This window comes from Elaeis guineensis, chromosome 9 (assembly GCF_000442705.2).
Source record: "Elaeis guineensis isolate ETL-2024a chromosome 9, EG11, whole genome shotgun sequence".
Lineage (NCBI taxonomy): Eukaryota > Viridiplantae > Streptophyta > Magnoliopsida > Arecales > Arecaceae > Elaeis > Elaeis guineensis.
Window position 1 is genome coordinate 29852544 of NC_026001.2, and position 22845 is coordinate 29875388.

Below are 22845 nucleotides of genomic sequence, written 5' to 3' on the forward strand. Positions count from 1 at the left end.
TAGTGACTTACAAGCAACTCACTATGCTTTGGTATTGGACTATCTGAATTTCTAATTCAGTGATGAAAAATTTTTGAGCACAGTCAAGTACTTGCGAAGTCTGTATGTGAGTCAAGATGGGATTGACCGCTCCTGATTTCAGGAGATAGTACTATATTGTATTTTAATTTAATAAAATCTTGATCAGGATAATCTTTGTAAGTCACAGGATTTATAAGGTTGAGACATAAATTGGATGTACTAATTAAGAGTTGACAGTTTAACTCTGAAGTCATCCTGAGCATTAAGGATCAAAGAGATGAATTATATGGTAACTATATGTCAAAGATTCTTGAATGTTGCCTTGCGACTATTTAGCCTATCCGGACATCATGTATCATTACTAAATGGTCACTTTGATTAGTATAAAATTTTATTCCTGTGTTATCGACTTAGGTTCGAACCTATGGGATCACACACAATAGAAGTTTCTATCTGATCTTATGGCTAATCAATGATTATGAATCATTCAAGGGTATAATCGTCAATATGATGATTAATCTTATCAAAAGTTATGATAAAATAATTATTAAATTATAAAAAAATTAATTAGCAATTAGATTGCTTATTAGCTCAATTTGATTGAGCAATAAGGTTCAGATCAAATTTAATGTAATTGGATTCGATTAGGTTTAATCTGATTTGGTTATAAGATGACCTAATCGCTAAGAAAGATTGATTCATGATTTGATCAGGATTTTGGCTCGATTAATTTTTGATTGGATTAAGATTTAATCAAATTTATTTGGTACCTAATTAGATTAGGTTCAGTTATTTAATTGGATCTAACATAATTTGATTTAGTTTAGGACCAAATTGGATTGAATCAAATTCAAATGAGTTTGAATTTTAAAACCCCTTGCACCACCTCATCCCACACCCTTCTCCTCTCCATGCAAATTTAGTATTTGCATGAGAAAAACTACACACCTTCATGCTCATGTCACCCTTCCTTGGATCAGGATAAGATTGGTTGAGTTTAAATTCAAAAGGATTTTGAATTTAAACTAAAACTAACCTTCATCTTTATCCTAATCCATATCTTGTCGCTCACCATATATCCCATCCCATTTTGGGTGACAAAATGAATGAGGATTATCATGAAATATTCCTAAGTGGGGCGTGAAACAGAGATCGAGGGCGGGCCTTCTGTGTGTGAAACAGAGGAAAGTAGTTTCCTCTTGGGCGTGAGTCTTCAGGCGTGGGCTCCCTAGGGTTCTAAACTAGGGTTTTGGGAAGAGAGAAAAGTGAGAAAAGAGGATCTCATCTTCATCTTCTTCCACTGCACCTTCCTCCTTAACATCCTCTTCTCCTCCGAAAGAGTCTGTGAGATTTGAAAAAGGAGTTCGTTCAGCCATCAAGTGGTCTTTGCAAGGAGCTAGCATTTTAAGGAGATCGATCAGCAACAAAGTTCATGTGAACATCCTATAGAGTCTGAACATTCTGTATGGCTGTTGTGCATCAAGAACCTTAAATCCATAAAAATCAGTTACGGCGATTATCAACCCACACTTAGGTATCGAGTTTTGAACTCAAATTAGTTGTAGATATGATCTACTGTTGCATTGATATGACCCATGCTTGCTGATTTTTCGATTTCAGATTTCATATATGCATTATATCATATCATAGATCCTAGCATAGGCTGATTTTTAGATCTGATCTTATGCATGATAGATTAATAAGATTAATCTAAATACTTTTTGCTATGATTTATTTTAAAATAATTTGAAATGCATGCATGAAACCGTCTGCTGATTTCCTTCAAGAAGCTGGATTGCTGGAAGAGAAATTGTCTTCAGTATCTAGCCTTCCTTGACCCCAACAGGTCGAACAAGAGAAAACAGCAATCTATTGCTAGACAAGATACTTATATGATGACTCCTTATAATTTCTCTGTGTATGATACTACTACCTAGGTTTTGGATACCGAAAGTCCAATTAATATTTATAATTTGTTGCAGAAACTTCAGGTCAGTAGAAAATTCAGAGATGGTGAACGGTTCCTAAATATTGGAGATGGAAGCTTTGTTCCAATTTTAGCTCTAGAAACTATTCAGCTTATTTTTGAGTCTTGAATTGTCATGTTAGATGATTATCATTATTGTCCTTGTTTTTTGATGATGTCATCTCTGCAGGTCTTTTGGCCTAAGTTGGTTTTAACTTTTTAATAAAAAATAGTTTTTATGATATTATTGTGAATGATACTACAATTATGTGTGGATAATTAAAACATTACATATACTTTCTATCACAGTCTGTAGGTATAATATATCTGTCTAATAAATATCCTAAGATAAATAATATCAGTGATGCCTACCTTTGGTATTGTCGGTTAGGTCATGTGAATAAGAATAGGATGACATGTTAACTAAAGAGGAAATCCTCAACATTGATGATTGTGAATCATTACCGATCTTTGAATCATGTCTTCTTGGTAAGATGACAAAGTCACCTTTTAAAGAAAAAAATGAGTGAGCCGCTGATGTTCTGAGTCTAGTACATAGTGATATATGTGAACCCATAAACATAAGTACCAAAGGTGGATTCAACTACTTCATTACTTTCACTGATGATCTATCGAGGTATGGATATGTCTACTTTATGAAAAATAAGTTCGAATCATTTGAAATGTTCAAACGATTTCATAGTGAAGTAAAAAAATAAATTAAAAAGAGTATTAAAACTCTTCGGTCAGACCAAGGAGGAGAACACCTTATCAGTAAATTACTAATATATCTAGAGAAGAATGAGATTCTCTCTCAATGGACTCTTCTGGGGATACCATAATATAATGAGATATCAAAAAGGAGGAATCGAATACTATTAAATATGGTTCAATCCATGATGGATTTTGTCTCTCATCTATCTTCTTTTAGGGATACGCTCTAAAAACTACTTGCTATATACTGAATAAGATTTTAAATAAGTTTGTCAATAAAATTTCATATGAGATATTGACAGGACATAGGTCAGTATTCTCACACCTTAGGATTTGGAGATATCCGACTTATGTCAAATATTTAAAGATAGATAAGCTTGAATCTAGATCTGATAAGTATTTATTTGTTGGGTACCCAAAGAAAATAAAAGAATATTATTTCTATCTTATTAAAGAATAAAAGATGTTCGTCAGTAATAGGATAGTCTTTTTAGAAAAAAAGTTTTAGAGAAGAAACTGATGCCACTAAGATCAAACTTAGTGAAATTCGTGAGGTAGAAAATCAGACACCTTTGAGTATAAATATAGAATCAGATTTGATTAGAAAATCAAATCTGGAGCCTATTATAGAGGGACCACTAAAGAGATTCGATAGAGTACCATATTAATCAGATAGATATTATGATTTTTTGATCTAGGATGGTGATCCTATTGAATTAGATGAGAACGACGAAGATCCGATCACCTATATGGATGCCATGTAGAGGTCTAACTCTGAGAAATGGCTAAATATCATGAAATTCAAAAAGGAGTCCATGAAGATCAATGGTGCATGGATACTTGTTGATCTACCTAAAGGGATTAAACCCATAGGGTGCAAATAGATTTTCAAAAGAAAAAAAGAAGTGTATAGAAAGATAAAGACCTATAAAGCCCGTCTAGTTGCCAAAGGAGATAGTCAATGTTATGATATTGACTATGATGAGATATTCTCTCTTATTATAATGCTCAAATCCATTCAGATTATGCTTGCAATAGTAGCATACTTAGATTTTGAGATCTAGTAAATAGATGTCAAAACTACTTTTCTTAATGGAGAATTGGAAGAAGAGGTGTATATGATACAACCTGAAGGGTTCACATCCACAAATAAATCTAAAGTGTGTAGGCTAAACAGGTCTATTTATGAACTGAAGTAAGCTTCTTAGAGTTGGAACATACATTTTGATAAGATGATCAAAATGTATGGTTTCCTTAAGAATAGAGAGGAGCTCTGCATCTATAAATGGGCTAATAGTTCAGTAGTCATATTTCTTGTACTGTATATGGATGACATTTTCTTAATTGAAAATAACATCCCTATATTATAGAATGTAAAACTCTGATTAATTCTCTATGAAGAATTTTGGAGAAGCATCCCACATCTTAGGGATGAAGATCTATAGAGATAGATCTAAAAAGTTACTTGGATTATTTCAATCCACGTACATTGATACCATACTGAAATGGTTCAGCATAAAAAATTTTAAAAAGGGCTATCTACTGATAAATCAAGGAATTACTCTCTCTAAAAAGGATTGTTCGATAATTCTTTAAAAGAGAGAGCATCTGAGTAGAATCTCATATACCTCGATAATGGGATCTATCATGTACACTATGATATGTATGAGGTCGGATGTGGCCTACTCACTAGGGATAGTGAGTAGGTATTAGTATGATCCAGATGAAAATCATTGAAAAATTGTAAAGATAATTCTTAAATTTTTTAGAAATACTAAGGATCAATGGTTAATCTATGGAGATATTGACTTTAAACTTGTAGGATATACTGATTTTAATTTTCAGTTAGATCATGATGACAACAAAAGTATGTTTGACTATATTTTTACTTTATATAGTGGAGCGATATACTAAAATAATTTCAAGCAGTATACAATAGCTGATTCAGTATGTGAAGCAGAATACATTACAGCATCTGATGCTGCAAAGAAAGCTATTTAGTTGAGAAAGTTTATTTGCGAATTTGGAGTGGTTTCCTTAGTTGAAGGTCCAGTTCTACTGTATTGTGACAGCACTGGTGCCATCACTCAAGCTAAAAAATCTAAGTCTCATCAGAGAATCAAACATATTCTACGTCACTATCACCTTATTTATGAGATTGTCGATCGAAGTGACATCAAGCTACTGAAGATTGATAGAAAAAAAATCTGACCGACCCTTTCACTAAACCTATCAGGATCAAAGAGTTATATGAACACAAGTGAAAGATGGATATTAGATACAGTCCTCATTGGCTTTAGTTCAAATAAAAGTTGTTGAAAAATATATTCTAAAGTCAATTATCTATTTATAGATGATTGTGCTCTTTACAATTTGTATATGAATTATTAATGAATAAAAATTATTTTTGATAAATTCATCATAAATGTACATCTTTCTTTGAACTCTTGTGTTATGATGAAGTCCTTAGAACTATAATATAATCGATAAATGAGTATTTATCAAATAGTTTTTAAACTTATTCACGATCAAATGATACGTTATTAATAAGAACAATAACGTTTATCGAATATAGGTCATTATATGCTATTTGGGTTGGTTGTCCTCTTAACCAAGGAGTGTGGAGACACTGATATGGATACAGATGAGATATAGGAGTACATTATTACTGAACAGTAACTCACTTGTGGAGTGCTCTACTGTCAAAGACAGCTCACGAAAGATATGGGCATAAGTATCTCTCCGATCTGAGATCATCACGATGATTTGCAAGCAACTCACTGTGCTTTAGTGCCAGACTATCTATATTTCTAATACAGTGATGGAATGCTACTGGATACATTCAAGTACCTGTAAAGTCAGTGTGTGAGTTAATATGGGATTGATCCCTTCGAATTATAGGAGTTAATGCATCACTATATTTTAATCTAGTAAAATCTTAACCAGGATAATTCTTATGATCTATCACAAGATTTGAGAAAGATTGAAATATAATATGGATGACTCATCTAGAGTTGACAGTTTAATCCTAGATCATCTTGAGCATTAGGGTCAAATGGATGAATTATACAATAATCATGCCTAGATTCTTGAATGTTGCTTTATAATTATTCAATTTTTTCGGACGTCAGGTATCATTGCTAGATGGTCACTTCAATTAGTATAGAAAATAGTTTCTATACTATCGATTTAGTGTTCGAACTTATGGAGTCACGCACGAAGTCAAACAATGTAGCAAAGAATTGATCTAATATCTATATGTTCAATTGGAAAGTATGAGACTTGATTGAATATATAAATTTACTTAATTGAGAATCAAGTTATAGTTCATACAGAATTAAACATTGAATATGTCTAACTAGCACTACACATGAGGTGCATGTTTAATTTCAGAGATGAATTTGATCAAATCTATGATCCAAGAAAATATAAAAGATTGGATTCGAGTCCTAAGATCTTTAGATCAGATCTAAATTTAATTGAACTTGATTTTATTAAGGCTAATTAGGTTAATTAAACCAAGTTTGACTTGGACCAGAATTTTAATTAGATTAGGATCAACAGACTTTTCGAATTTGATCCAGAATCTTAATTAGATTAGAATCAACAGTCTTTTCGAATTTAATTCGAATTAGATTTAAATTAGATTTGAATTGAATCCAAATTTGAACCAAATTGGATTTGAAACACTATGCCTTAAAACCCTGAGTTTCTCTCTCTTTGAGGTCGACTAAGATGGAGGAGGGGTGCTGGAAATTTTGCCCCTCCCCTTGGGTGTGAGGCAAAGGGAGAGAGAGGCGCAAGCTGGTGTCTCTCTTTTCTTCTTTTGGATTCCTCATGGAAAAGGAATTTTGGATTTGATTCAAACTTGGAGAGTCCCATTCCATGAAGAAACTTGATTTGGTTTAGGACTTTTTATCTATTTAAGAAGAGGTGTGGAGAAGGAAGAGAGTAAGCAATCAATCAATCAAGCCATGAAAGGCTCCCTCTCTTGGGCATGTGCATCCCCTTGGTGTATCCTCTCTCTTGGGCGTTATCTCCCTTCTTGTTGTGGCGTGTGGAGTCCTTCCAAGGCATTGAGATCAGATTTTAGAGCTCTCCCCTTCTTTTCTTTTTCAAAAAATCCTCAAGTTCTTCATCTCTCTCTCCTACGTTGCTTGGCATGCATGCAAAATAGAGGATCTGTGCATCCAGATCTTGTGAAGCAACTTGTTTCAGGAACTCCTACAATCTTGATCATCTTTCTGTTGCGCATCAAGATATATTTCAACAAAATTATGAAAAATTTTTAATTATAATCTATTCAATTTTTCTTTCTGACCATGCGATGCGGACCGGATGTTTCCTTCATTAGAGTGGTTACTCAAGGTGATAAAGTGGACAGAAGTTGGGGTAGGGTTTACTCATTATTAGATGGCTGAAGGAGGGCCAAATGGGATAGGGGATAGTGTGGAATGAGAAAAGCCTGCAATGAGAAGTAAAATATTTTTTAATTATTCCATAAAGATATCTTAAGTATAAGAATTGGTGAAATTAGCTGCATCGGGTTGCAACCCAATGTCTCCCAAGGTATGTTATTGACTTGAATCTCAGATTTTCCAATTATCCAAAATGCAAAACTAAACAACTATCCAGTAACCTAACTTGACTTAGAAAATTAAGCAGAAATTCCATCTTATCCCGAGTCCAAACTTAGGTAATCAAATTATATTAGTTGTTTAACTAATGCTTGGAGGTTAATCCAGTTTCTCATTATAAATTAGAAATTAGTCCCTAACCAACGTGAGGAATCGTTGACAAAAGAACCAAACGTGTGGAATCGTTTGACAAAAAAATCCAAACGTGTGGAATCGTGTTTCCTTGCCGCCGAAGGCAATCGGTACTAAAAGCCGGGAAGCCGCTGAGGACTCACTCGGCCACCTTTCCTTTCCAGCGGCTGGTGGATACGCGCCCTCTTGGATTCCTCCTCCTCCTCGATCTCTCGATCTCAAACGCTTCCTCTATCTCCACTATTCCTCCATCTTCTCTAGGATTAGGGTTTTTTCGTCGCGGTTCGATCCTGCGGCTCACGGATACGCTGGCTCGCTCGATCTTTCCCTTCTCCTGTGTTGATTCACCAGCGATGGAGCGTCCTCTCGAGTGGGATTTGGTGATCAAGGTCTTTTTTCTCTCTCTTTCCATTCTTCGATTGATGGATGAGCTGTTAATTTTTCCATCTAATTTACATGGATACAAATGTTTTTAGTTGCTTTTTGGTTTTTATTTGGTTGGTTTTATTGGATTCGTCGTCGCTGTATTGTGATTAGCATATTTTCATATATATGATATCTAGTTCTTTGTCATGAATCATTGTTTGTTAAAAGTTGCACTGGAATCTTGACTGTGGTATAGCTTTAATAATCAAGTTCTATGCACCAAAAGAAATGATCTGTTTTGATTTTCGATGCTTCTTTTTTTTTTTTTTTTTTAGTTTTATTTCCGGTGAGCCAGAGTTTCTATGTTGTTACATTAAACTCTTTGTCCTGGTGCTGTAATTTTGCCATATAGTTGTTGATATGCCGTTTTTTAAACAGATGCAGGCTCGATGGAGAAGTTGATCTATGAGCTTTAGTTTTATCTGGTCATAATTAATCGGGTTGTTTTATCATATGGCCTTCCGTGTCAGAGGCTAATAATATTTTCTAGTTGATTCTTTTTGTTCATGTGGAGATTGGCTGTTAAGTATCTGTATCAATACTGGAGGGTTTGTTGAAGCATATGGGCTTGTTTGTATTGGGACTATACGGTCTCGTGTTCTCATGTGAAGATACTGTCCATATCTTTTCAACAAGTGCTGATTGATTTTGTTTCTTCAATGTTGGTTGTCTTCCCATTCGCTATGTTTAAGAATGCACAGTTAATTACACGAATGGATGCATGTTTATGAGCGAGTACTGGAGTCCTATGTCATGAGCTATTTTTATCCATTAATGTTGGTCATATTTTCAATTCTTATAACTTTAGATCATGTTTAGTGTAACAACCTAGGATCTCATCCAAAATGGCTAGCCGGAAGGTATTATTTGGGTTCCATGGTCCTATATAAGTATTCAAGATCTTTCTAGTAAATAACCGATGTGGGATTAAATACACGTCCACACGGATCTTCACATACTCTCCCCGTTTAAGCTCTGACGTCGTCACTAGACTAACGATTCGAATCCATACTTTCATTTACAAACACCACGATTGGCCCATGGTTATTCCAATGAATCCGTGCTATAGTATTCCCTAGTCCACATAGTTACGGATTGGGTCAGCTCTGATAACCTCTGTTTTTAGAATCATATAAGTCACGATTCGACTCGTAAGATTCGAAATGTTTCGAAGTCTCGCTGAGTCGAATCGAAAGGAAGAATCATAAAAGAGGAAGAATCATACCTGAATCGTGGACTCATCGACGGAATCATGCGACTTGCAGGATCGTCGGATTCCGTCGAGTCGGAAAAGGTAAGTCCCAAATCAATTGTTCGTTGTTTTTGGAAGCTAAAGAATTGGATTTCGGCAAAAAAAATGTCAATCCCAAACCTTTGAACTTCTATTCGCGACTGTTTCTCCGTCTTCTCTAACTGCTTCGGGCCTTCGAAGATGACGGCGAGAAGAGGAAGAGGAAGCCTCAAAGCCTTCAAAGCATCTCCGTGAGTTCGTCGTTGGTCCAGTAGGTACCCCGAAGCTTTTTTATTTTCATCGCTCTGTTTCTTTTCTGATCTTCTCCGATCTCTCCGTTTCTCTTCCTCTGTTTTTCTTCTCCAAAGCCACCTACGAAGCCTTTTTTTTTTTTCAATCCTATCGGAGATGTCACTATTTCTCTTCCCCATTCTATTTCTCTTCTCCGAAGCCATAAAGCCTTTTCCTCTTTTTTTTTTTATCACACGAACCAATGAAGCTTTTTCTCGAATCTTCCCACGAAGCCACCTATGAAGGCTTCTGTTTCTTTTCTGATCTTCTCCGATCTCTCCGTTTCTCTTCCTCTGTTTTTCTTCTCCAAAGCCACCTACGAAGCCTTTTTTTTTTCAATCCTATCGGAGATGTCACTGTTTCTCTTCCCCATTCTATTTCTCTTCTTTGAAGCCATGAAGCCTTTTCCTCTTTTTTTTTTTTATCACACGAACCAATGAAGCTTTTTCTCGAATCTTCCCACGAAGCCACCTATGAAGGCTTCTGTTTCTTTTCTGATCTTCTCCGATCTCTCCGTTTCTCTTCCTCTTTTTTCTTCTCCAAAGCCACCTACGAAGCCTTTTTTTTTTTCAATCCTATCGGAGATGTCACTGTTTCTCTTCCCCATTCTATTTCTCTTCTCCGAAGCCATGAAGCCTTTTCCTCTTTTTTTTTTTTTATCACACGAACCAATGAAGCTTTTTCTCGAATCTTCCCACGAAGCCACCTATGAAGGCTTCGTTGCTGTGCGTGTGGGCTGACCTATGGTCCACTGCAGCCCGTGGCATAACCACTTAACCAAATATATATATATATATAGTCAATAAAATTATTTTTTTAATAATTTTTTTTAATAGTTCCTACTTTTTAACAAGGATTGACTTACAAGTTACATACTTTATAATGGAATTGCTATGGAGGCAAGCATCTTTTCATTTAGACGACGTGATCATTAAATTCATTACACAAAATAGTGTTATTATTTCTTCATCATTTGTATAATATAAATTTTGTTTTTATGCTAATAACTATTGTTTTAAAAAAAATTGAATTTATTATTGAATCTTACGATGCGGGTCATGATACGAGTCACGATTCGAGTTAAGACGAGCGATTCACGAGTCGAATCCAGATTTGACAACTATGCTAATATCATTTGTAACAATCTAGGATTTCATCCAAAAAAGTTAGCCGGAAGATATTATTTGGATTTCATAGTTCTATATAAGTATCCAATATGTTCCCAGCGAATAACCGACGTGGGACTAAATATATGCCCGCATGGGTCCTCACATTTAGATACTTTATTTTAAGTGTTTTCATGTCACTTCTGTATTTTCAGAGTATGCTGGCTAGCTAATGGAATTAATGTACAAGCTTCCCTGACCTTTTGGACTAACTATAGGGGGCCAATTTCATACTACTAGTTTTATAGGTTCACTTTATATATGCTTGTCCATAAGCTAAAACTGTCTACACATGGCTTAAATCATAAAAGCCTTTTTCTCATGGTGGGTTCTATATAAGGCTGGCAATTCATGTTCATGGGTCATAAACGGATCGTGTCGACTTGAAGGTATAACACAGGTTAGCTCAATCCGAACACAACTTATTTAATTAAATAGGTCGATCTGTGGAACACGAATATGACAAGAATATACACAAATTAATACGACACGATCCGTCTAACACGATTAATAATCGTATTGGCGGGTCAAACGAGTACACGATCCGTCTAATGACCCATATAACTATTTGACTTATTTACAAAATTTAACTAAAATAATAAAAATTTAGTCAAAAAAATTAAAATAATATAAAAATAATTTAGTTACGTGCTATGCTAATTCATAGCTTTGAATTCCATCGTTGTTTGTTTTAGGTTAGGGGTATAATTTTTTGATTTTCCTCATTTGCCCTAAAGTAATTTTAAAATAAACATGTTCAACATATTTAAAGATAATCAATTATGTTAATAAGTAGCAATATATGAAAAATATTCAAAGTAAGGAATCACAATAAGCATACATGTATAAATGTCAATGGATCACCAAAATCAATCGATTCAGCATAATAATTTTAGCAAATATTGATGGTGTGATGTCAAAATAAGTTTAGCTTTTATCAAGTATCATCATCCATCCATTTCAAGTCCAAAACATCCATTTTCAAGAATTAACTCTTTTCATGCCTTTGGATGCTTGGTATATCTGCAAAATCACTTCTTAATTTTTGGTATCTAAGCCATCTTGGGTCCAATTGAGTTAGAGCACATGGTTTCTTTTGGAATCTAAATTTATTTGATCAAAGTATGGCCAACTCTTTTAATATTACATTTAGAAATTTGATAGTCTACGTTATTGCACTTGAAACAAGCTATAAAATGATTTTTAGATGAAGCTCTTGAAAATATACTTTAAACAAATTTTTGTTTTCTTATTGAGTTATAACCGATTTCCGCTTTATCGAAAACAGCCTTTTGATTATTTAAAATTAATTGTAGCTTTTGTGAACCATTTGTAAATTTTTCAAGCATAGACTTCAATGTTTTAATCCTTTTTTTAAGATTATCATTTTCTTGCATAAGAGGTTTTTCATATTTCAAAAGAATTTTTTTTCTTCAACTAATGCTTTTTTTTTCTTGAAAAGTTCTTCCTTTGCTATCAATATTTTATTCTTTTCTTCAGCCAAAAATATATTAGACTTTTTGTGTTCTTTATTTTTTAGCCCTATCTTTTTATATTCATTCATTAAATTATTATAGGCTTCAAATAACTCTTCACATGTAAATTCAGAAGAGTTTTCATGATATGCCTCATCATCAATGGTCATGAGACAAATTTGCTGCGTCCTTTTCCTTATCTGAACTAGAGATGTCATTATCTCTCCAAATGCCTAACATTGTACTTTTTTTGCTCTTTTTGAGGTTCTTCTTAAGTAAAGGGCAATTTGGCTTGTAGTGTCCCCTCTTGTTGCACTTCTAGCAAGTGACATTTCTTCTTTATTTTTTTTCTTCATCATTTTCCTCTGGCTCATCCCTTTCTTCTATATTTGTTGTTAATTTGAAGATGATGGTCCTCTTCTTCTTTATCTCTTCTTCCTCCATCTTTTATGCTATGTTCAACTTATGAGTCATGAGTGAATCAATAATCTCCTCCATTGACAGCTTAGTAAGATCTTTCGTTTCTTATATGGCTGTCATTTTTGCTTCCCATTCCTTTAGCAAACATCTTAAAATCTTGCAAACAAGTTCATGATTAGTATAAGTTTTGTCAAGACCATTTAAAGCATTAATTATGTCAATAAATCTGGTAAATATATCAAAAATTGACTCATGATGTTTCATCTTAAACATTTCATACTTGTAAAGAAGCAAATTAATTTTGGACTCCTTAATTTGGCTTGTTTCCTTATGAGTAATTTTCATTTTATACCAAATTTCTTTAGCTGATGTATAAGTTGATATTCTATTGAATTCTTGTATATCCAAAGAATAATATAAAATATTAATTGCTTTAGCATTCAATTGAGCCATCTTTTTATCATATTCATCTCTATCCTTTTTCGGCTTGGGATGAGACACTCTATTAATTTTAATTGTGGATGTGTGTGGTCCTTTAGATATGACTCTCCACATGTCATAATCTAAAGCTTGTATGAAAATTTTCATTTTAGCTTTCCAAAAAGTATCATTTGTGCCGTTGAAGAGTGGTGATTTCGATGTAGATTGGCCTTCGACAAATGAGGAATTAATCGAGGTTGTCATGATCTTTCGCTCTAGACTGCTAGGTTAACAACAAATAACAGAGTATCCGCTCTGATATCAATTGTTGTACAGAAAGGTAGCAATCCAAGAGGGGTGGTGAATTATGTTCTTTAAAAATTTTAATCAAATTAACAATCTAAGTATGTGCTTCAAATTAAACTTATTTGAGTATTTGTGAAAAGTAAACAATGTATCACAGCGGAATAAGTAAAACTATGCAAGAATTAAAATGATACAAGATATGCAAAGTAAGAAAGCAAAAGGCATAGGACAAACACAATAATTTATAGTGGTTCGGTGCAATCTTGCATCTATGTCCACTTTCCAAGAACTTCTTGGGATTTTCATTATAATCCTCTTGATTACAGTGCATTTGTTTTACTCGAACTCATAAATAAACATAGTTGATTTTTCAGGATCATCAACCAAAACCCATACACGATTGTATTTCGGGTTTACAATCAATCCAGTTGGTTTTATGGGCTCATCAATCAAAACCTAACAAGTTCAATTTCGGATTTGGATGAGCGTAATCTTTCAATTTTTTTCTCTCAAAAAAATTTGAAAAGAAAACAAAATATAAGGAATAATTTTTGGCACAAAATAAAAATTGAAAATAAAACTCTTTGGAGTGCGAAGAAGAAGCTAATAAATTGCTCTTTTGAAGATTAACTTCTCTTCAATTGATCTTTAAGAGGATGTAGATGATTTTGAAGAAAATCACTATTTGAAAGCTCTCAAATCTGTGTACTTAATCCCAATCTTTTTTTTTTTTTTTTCAATAGTATTCAATGTTCCTTACTCAAATTGATGATTTTCTCTTTTTAATTTTTTTGGCTATTTTCTCAATTGATTCTCTAATCTTTTGTAAGCTTGGAAGAGGCTTGAGAGTAAGTTTTGACCGTTTGAAGGGCTGGAATAGCCGTTGAAAAAGTACAAAAAAATTAATCGTTAGTGTAGTCCCGTGAATGGAGTCGACTCCATTTACAGGCAAGTCGGTTCGATTTATAGATGAGTCGGCTCAGATTGAAAGTGAGCTAGCTCGATTTGCAGGCAAGTTAGCTCAGATGGAAAACGAGCTGGCTCGAGCAGGGATCCTGAAAATGTAGTTTTTGATCTTCTCTGAGAGAGTCGGTTCGGATTGACTTTGAGTCGACTTAAGCCTATGCCAATTTTTTTTCAACGTGTCAGAGTCGACTCAAAATCTCCCGGAGTCGGCTCCAAACCTTCCAACATCATTTTTCTTCATAATTTAACCTCTTAAACTTGAATTTCTTGGCTCCAATGGTTCCAAATGATATTTGCTTCTTTCAATTTCATTTATGTTCATAATGAGCCATCCAAATTTGTGAGAACTTATTCTTTTAAGTGCCTTGGCTTGGCATCCTGAGAGGATTTGTCCTTAAGATAAATTCTTTATTTTGGACACTTGAAAAATCCTACATCCAATCTTAAAATATATGATTAGAATCATAATTACTCAAAGTTTAAAAATCATCAAAATCAATCATAGGGTCAACAATTACCATATATCCATCTCAATATTCTCATTTCAGTCATGCTCATCTTGTGCGCATATTATTTTGTAATTATTGAACATTCTATGGCATAAAGCATAACTAGTCGTGTAGGCTATCTTGTAAAATTTTTCTTCAACTTGGCAGATATTCTATGATTAGTTGCACTTCTCCATTTTAATCACCTTACTTTAATTATGTACAATATATATATATATATCTGTGCGTGTGTGTGCGCGCGTGCGTGTGTATATATATATATGTGTGTGTGGTGTAACATCCTCTTCAGTCTCCCATTCTTTATGAATAATTGATCCTAAATATCCAAAATGTTTGCCCTTAGAAACTTCATGATTTTCAATTTTTACTCCATCTTAATCTTTGTTTTTTATTTTTTTAATCTTAGATTCTACATATTACGTCTTGGTCAAGGCCAGCCAAATATACCCGACCTACCAACCCGACTCGTATTCGATTCGTCATAAATAGGTTTGGGTTTAGGCTAAACGGGTTTGGGTCATAAACAGGTTGACCTGTTTAACACATTTAATATCTGGGTAGGATTTGGATTTTAAATATTGGACTCGTTTAACTTATTTAATATTCAGATCGGGTTGAGTAAGATGATCTGTTTAATCTATTTAATCTGTTTAAGACATGTTTAACCCATTTAAAATCTGCTTAATTTATTTCTGACCCATTTAACCCAATCTATTTAATTTGTTTAATCTGTTAACCAGTTAAAAATCTATTTAACCTGTTTAACCCATTTAACCTAGCTTGACCCATTTAATAAACGGGTTAAGCGAGTTGACTTGAGTTTCCTGTTTAATAAATAGGTTGGGTTCAGGTTTGAGTTTTGATCTATTTAATAAACATGTCGAGTTCATGTTGATAAGTTTTTTGATCCAATCCGCATCGACTCGTCTTGTATCCGATTCAATCCGACCCAATTGCCATCCCTAGTCTTGGTCCTACTTAACTTTACATTCTAATGCATTCTTCCATAATTTCAACTTTAGTTTAGGAGTATATCATCTGCAAATAGCATGCACCAAGTAAGCTTCTTTGTAACTAGCATGAAAACATAAGGACTTAGAGTAGATTCTTGTTGTAAATCTATTGTAATCAGAAATTCACTTGTATAACCACCAGTAGTTTTCATACTGGTAATTGCTCCATTATACATGTCCTTAATCACATTAATATAACCAACAAATTTTTTCCTAACACTCATTATAAGACTTCTCTAGGGACTCTATCATATGATTTCTTTAAATCAATAGAAGTCATATGAAAATCTTGTCTCTTTTCTTTATAGATGTCTATTAACCTCCGATGGAGAAAAATAGCGTCTATAGTCAATTTTCATGGTATAAAATCAAATTGGCTCTCCGATATTTTGGTGTCACACCTCAATCTGTGCTTAGTCATGCTCTTTCAAAGTTTCATATTATGGTTCATGAGTTCCATGCCATGATAGTTAGAGCAATTTTGAATAATCACCCTTATTCTTATAGATAGGTACTATAGTGCTTTTCCATTCATCAAACATTTGGTCTTTGAAATCTTTTTAAACAAATTAGTCAACCAAGTTACACCTATGTTACCTAAACACTTAATGGGGATTATATCGTGTTCAACATGTTTTTCTATTTTTATATTTTCATAGCCTTGTTTACCTGAGGTACTCTAATTCTGTGTATACTTGACGTTTTTGCCCTCGATGGACCTAGTAATGCAACCTAAATCACTTACATGATTTTCATTGAATAGCTTATCAAAATAACTCCTCCATCTTTCTTTGAACTCTTCCCTTTTAATCAAAATTTTTTGATTTTTATCTTTGATTCATTTAACCTGGGTTAAATCTGTAGTGTTTCTTTCTCTTAGTCTCGCATTTTGTAGATATCTTTCTCCCCATCCTAAGTTTCTGACTTACGATATAACTCATTGGGTGCTTTAAATCTAGCATCTTGTACTACTTTCTTAATTCCTGGTTTAGCTATTTTATAGCTTTTATCTTATTCTCTATCATACATTTAGGTAGTTTTCTATAGAACTTTCTTTTAGTATTTGTCATTAATTGGACTTGCTTATTCTTCTATCAAGTTTCCTTACTAAATAGCCTTTTTTCCTTTGATTCGCCTAATATCTATAGTCACTTTCTTAATACTGTTTGCCACTTCATCCTACACGATATTGATTTTCTTGTTTAGACACTATTTTCCTTCCTTGTAGATTCCATCCTTAAAAGTATTTTATTTCTCCTTATACATTCCTATTTTCTTTAGTTCTTCTCTTCCATTTTCTAATACACATCTAAAACCACCAATCTATTTTGGTTGGTCAAATTCTCACCTGGTATAACTTTACAGCTTTTACATAGAACTTGATAAATCACTCTAGTGAGGAAGATATATATTTGACTATTAGTATGTTCACTTTTAAAAGTTATCAAGCAAGCATCCTTTTTAAAGAGAGTCTTAGCTAATAATAGGTTATATACTATTGCAACTCCAAAATGGTAATTTTTTTTCTTCTTGTTTCTGTCCCTGAAACTGTAACCTCCATGCATGCATTCAAAATCTACATTATATTTGTCAGGTGCCTATTCAGATTTCTTCCGATAAATATCCTTTTTCCGCTTGGAATATCTTAATTAGTCCATCAATGTTTGTAGCATCATTCAATCCTACTTTACGAGCATATGTACTAGTAATATTAATATACTCCTTTCCTAATGCTAATTTTATCAAGATTATATATTAATATACTCCTTTCCTAATGCTAATTTTATCAAGATTATTCTTTCTTTTACTCTTTAATAGCTACGACCTTATCTTCTAAACTCTTATATGTAATGATTCCTACTCCTCTTTTATTTCTATCTTTTATCATACAAAAGTTTATAACCCACCTTACTAACTTTCTTTATTTTAACTCATTTCCACATGGTTTCTTTGAGACAAGTTATATTAATTTTCCTACTGTTCATTGTATCTATTAGTTCCATCAATTTTCCTATTAGTGATTCTATGTTCCAAGTTACTAAATTTATCCTACCTTTCTGGACTAACATTTTTATCCACATCCATCCTTTGATGTGTGAGGACCATTGCCTACTTCTTGCCACATCTGCTGAATCAATGTTGGCCCATTGTTTTTGGGGAACACCTTAGCAAAACCTTGCTAACTTTCCACTACAGTTTACGCTGGTCATCAACCTATCGCAACCCTCCATTACCACAATTCTTTTCCTTTATCCAAGCTTGGGACTGGCCATGTACAAAACAAAGGTTGAGTTAAAGCACTACCTGTATCAAAGGTAAATGATTTCCTACATATCATGGTATTACAGTATACTAAGTGTCTTTGTTACATGGATTCAGGTTCATGTCTCAGTTGTAGGTTTAGGTAACTGCTAGATTTTTTTCAATATAGAAGGATATGTTCTTATGATGCTATTGCCAAGTGGCATATGATTGTCCATGTTAAGTGTTAGATTGGGGTACTTGAGACTAAACTTAAGGGTCTAGGTGATACAGGCAAAAGTTCTTAAGGGGAATCTTATGAGGCTCTCTTGCATCAATTTCATATCTAGGCTTTTGGCGTCGAATCTTATTTACTCCTGATGCTTTTGTATGGTCATAGGTTCTTCATCATCTATACTGCGACAACTCCTTCTACAGTTCTGTTAAAATGTACGAAGACCCAACATCAGTTTTCTAGCAGCACATCAGCTAATTCAAATCATTCCTCCAACTTATAACAACTCTTAGGAAAGTCTGCTGATGTTTGCCCTTTGATTGGTGTGTATTTTAATTTTCTTGTCTCTTTCATACATTCCACAAACCCTACCACCCGCTCTCACAAAAAAAAGAAAAAAAATTGTAAATATTGAATATGCCTCTAGCCAAGCTAACACCGAAGCTTAGTATTGCAACTAGTGTTACATTAATATATTTGTGTGTCCTCCATGAATTTGGATCGTAAGGGGCGATTTATATGTTTGCCATACCAGTTGGTACCATACTGGAGTGAGGATACCGTATCCATATTTGGTACGCTGAGGTGTATAATATCAAACCGTGTACTAATGCTATAATAGGATAGTACCGGTATGGGATCTGATACCCAGACAGTGAACGAATTATCCCCTCATAAATACATATCTGAACCCTCGACCATGGAAGCATAGCATGTTATGTCCATTTCATTGCATGTTTCAGCAGTTGTTTTTAACACTTCTTCGATCTAATGGCTTCTTTGCCGTTCTTACTTTTAAGATACCATTATTTTGATTTCTTCTCTTTTTATTAAATTAGTCATTTTTTCTTTCCAGGTCAAATATGGTGATACTCTTAAGCGATTTGGTGCTTTTGTCCATGGATTTGGTATGGATTATGACATGAGCAAACTCAGATCAAAGATTGTCAATTCTTTCAATCTCAACTCAGATGCTGAGCTAATTCTTACCTATACTGATGAAGATGGTGACATTGTAACACTGGGTGATGATGACGACTTGCATGATGCTGTTGTTAGTCAGCATTTGAACCCTCTACGGATTAATGTTCAGCTGAAGTCTGGTACTGGTAGACATTCTGATCTAGAATCTCAGACAGCAAAACCCACTCCCGAAATGTCACCACAAATCAAAAATCAACAAACTCAGATTAATTTTGCTCTTGATGAAGCACTGAAATCTCTTCCTGAGCCATTCCGTGGTGCACTTTCAAAGGTCTCTCAGGATTTCTTCTTAAAAGCTGTGTCATCTGCACCTGCATTTGCTGAGTTTATGGAGTATTTCTCCAAAATGGGATTATCCGACGCTAAGCAGCCTTCTAGCAGTCCTCTTGGTGACTCATCAGACACATCCATTGGTGCATCAGCTCAAACAATGGATGTTAATATTGGTGATGGACCAAAATTTTTAAATGATTCGGCTTCACTATCAACTGTAATACCTGATCCAGTTTCAGAAGTCATGCAAAAGCATCGTGAAAGTGATTATGTGAACTCAGGTGGAAGGGTCAAAATTCCTGTTGATCTTAATACAGATATTCCTAGGAATGCACACACACTGGTATATCCTTCAGTTGATGATTTACTGACCCCCATTTTGACTGAGACCCAGGCCCCCATCTCGGCAACTAATGATGATATAAACCATGATAAAGAAACCAGTGATGCTCATCGTAAAGGAAAATCCATTATATCTGCTGTCCCTTTCTCTATGCCTCCCGTTGATCACACTGCAGAGCACAATTCATGGAATTATGAGCTGCAGAACCCATTTCTTGCACCGTATTACGGAATTACTGAAATCATGAGCAGCGATAACAGCAAACAGCTTCCTGTTGGCATGGGCTCTACAGCATCAAATCATGGATTCAGTTCTCCAGTTGATGTCCCTACCAACAAGCATATCAGTGCACCTACAACTGATGTGCCTCTGCCAAGTGGTTTCTTCCCTACTGGCCATCCATACAGGAGGGGTGATGGATACCATGAAACTATGCATCGAACTTTCCATAGGGGTGTCCAATGTGATGGCTGTGGAATGCATCCCATAATGGGTCCACGGTTCAAGTCCAATGGGTAAGATGTTCCATATTTCCAATTGTTTGTAATAAACTTATGCTTCTCAGGATTGCCATGCGTGGCCTGTTATAACTTGGTTTTTCACATTGCAGGAAAGAGGACTATGATCTATGTGGTATTTGTTTCTCAGAGATGGGTAATGAAGCTGATTATACCAGAATAGACAGACCTTCTCCCATTTGTCAGAGACCGTACAACGACTTCTACAATACCGTATGATGTTAACATGCTGTTCAAGTTCACTGCATTTGAAAGATCTTAACTCTGTCCTCTTTATAATTCCAGCATTCTAGATATCTGCTTCCTTCATCACATGCTGTTCATGGTTGCTGGATGAGACCATCAAGGGCAAAACTGGAAAGCCACTTTGTTCAGGATGTAACTGTCCTGGATGGAACTCCGATGCCACCTTCTACACCATTTACGAAGATTTGGCGGATGTGCAATAATGGTACTACCCGATGGCCCTATGGTACAAATCTTGTGTGGGTTGGTGGAGATCAATTTGCAAATCGCTGCTCGGTTCAGTTGGAGGTGGATAAATAAAGATGCTTTTGTGCTTCCTTTTAGTTTTTTTTTTTAAACCTATCACCTGCTAGCACTAAGTCTTGAGATTAACTTACTGCTAGTCAACTGGACCTGAATTTATATAGTCTTCCTAACTTATGCAGATTCCAGTAAATGGCTTCCCTTTGGACACAGAGATTGACATAGCTGTTGACTTCAGGGCACCATCAAGGCCTGGTCGGTATGTTTCATACTGGAGATTGGCATCACCTTCTGGACAGATGTTTGGGCAACGAGTTTGGGTTCTTATCCAGGTATTTCTTATGTGACAGTGTTATTCTTGTTTTACTTAGCGTTATTGATTATGGATAACTATCATCAATTTGTGTGTTGGTTGTGTAGGTGGATATGTCTCGGTTAATTTCTTCGAGCAGCAACTTCCCAACTGATCTCAACTTGAACCTGCCTCCTGAAAGTAGTGGACAAAATGAGTTAGGAATCATTGATGTGAATGCTCAGCCCTTGGATGGTGTTGGTTCTGAAACCATTTTGCCAACCAATACTAGTGAGTTGGTTAAACCGTTGGTTACTGATATCCCAAGTAAAACTGCAGAGCCTGCTGCCAGTGATGCAATTGCAGAGCCTGTGCCTGCTGTGAGTTCCTCCATATCGTATCCTCTTATCAAGTTCCCAGCATGTTTATCTGATGCTTCTCCGGTTGCTGTTGTGCCACCTTCTGAGACAATCCATGACGACAACCTAGTAGAGCAAACGCTACTGAAGAAGCTGGAAGAGATGGGCTTTAAACAGATAGACTTGAACAAGGAGGTTCTAAGGCTGAATGACTACAACCTGGAGCAATCTCTCGATGATCTCTTGGACGTTAAACAGATTGACTTGAACAAGGAGGTCCTAAGGCTGAAAGAATACAACCTGGAGCAATTTGTTGATGATCTCTGTGGCTCTGCTGAATGGGATCCTCTTCTTGCCGATCTGCAGGAATTGGTGAGTGATGGCTATTGTATATGTATTTTTTTTTGCACCATGACCTCTGTTGCTGTTCTCTGGTATGGTCAAGGAAGCTGATGGGTTGATGCTGTTGCAGGGTTTCTCTGACAACGAGACTAACAAGAAGCTGCTGATAAAGAATGGTGGCAGCATCAAGCGAGTTATGTCAGATCTCATTGCTGGGGAGAAGGGCGAGTAGCTTGCATATATTAAAATTTGTATATATATGGGCATACACGGTAAAGAGGGACATGGTTTAGTTGTCCTATCTACTATTTGTCTTGTATGGGCTGCTGAATTGAAGGCGTGTGTTGGGCATGCTTAATGTCATCGATGAAACATTAATATCTACTATTTATCTAGCAGGCCAGCTGCTCTTAATTTATGAGTTGATCATTAGCTTTGCTGATATTTGCTACTTTTTCATGAAAAGATTATGATCTCAATATGTTATTGTCTGATGTGATCGACACAAAATTATGTAGGGCTAGAGAAAGGTTTATTTAGAAGGCCGTTTTATTTTCTTCATATTCTTGATGCATACATTAAAAGGTGGGAAGCCATGATGCACGCCTCTTTCAATGTGCGACAAACATTAGATTCAGGTGGCCTCTGCATATTAGCAGAAGGCCAGTGCTTCATGGTGAAGATGATATTTATGGATGCATTTGTATCACCTACACATGGGTGCAGGTTTGGCACGGTTGTTGCATAGCTTTCAGTTCAAAAATCGATTGAAGAACAATTCTATAACTTGCCTTGTTGCATTTTAAGAGTAGTGTGTTGTTTTATACGATTAGCATAACCATTTTGTACTAGTTGACTGCTGTAGGGGGCTGTTTGGATGGTTGCAGCTCAAACACCACCTGCAGATGGTTGATTTGCAATGTTGCCCATCTCATTGCTTTGGAGTCGACTAATATAGTTACTTCTGCTTGTCACGTTGCACTCGGTTGTAGCTGAGGCATAAGAATTGCAGCTCAACCCGCACCCAGATTGGCTGCACGTTGAGCTGCAGCTGCTCGAGCATTCTGAAGCCTTCG

General features: G+C 35.2%; 1 protein-coding gene across 1 annotated transcript; it reads left to right on the forward strand.

The window, feature by feature from the left end:
- Positions 1 to 7592: 7592 nt before the first annotated feature.
- Positions 7593 to 22211, forward strand: LOC140851556 (protein NBR1 homolog). The gene is made up of 7 exons (XM_073243286.1): positions 7593 to 7859; positions 19026 to 20284; positions 20380 to 20500; positions 20573 to 20821; positions 20959 to 21108; positions 21197 to 21799; positions 21900 to 22211. Exons 1-7 carry the CDS (start codon positions 7824 to 7826, stop codon positions 21999 to 22001), a joined length of 2520 nt encoding a protein of 839 aa, XP_073099387.1. The 5' UTR covers positions 7593 to 7823; the 3' UTR covers positions 22002 to 22211.
- The last annotated feature ends 634 nt before the right edge of the window (positions 22212 to 22845 follow it).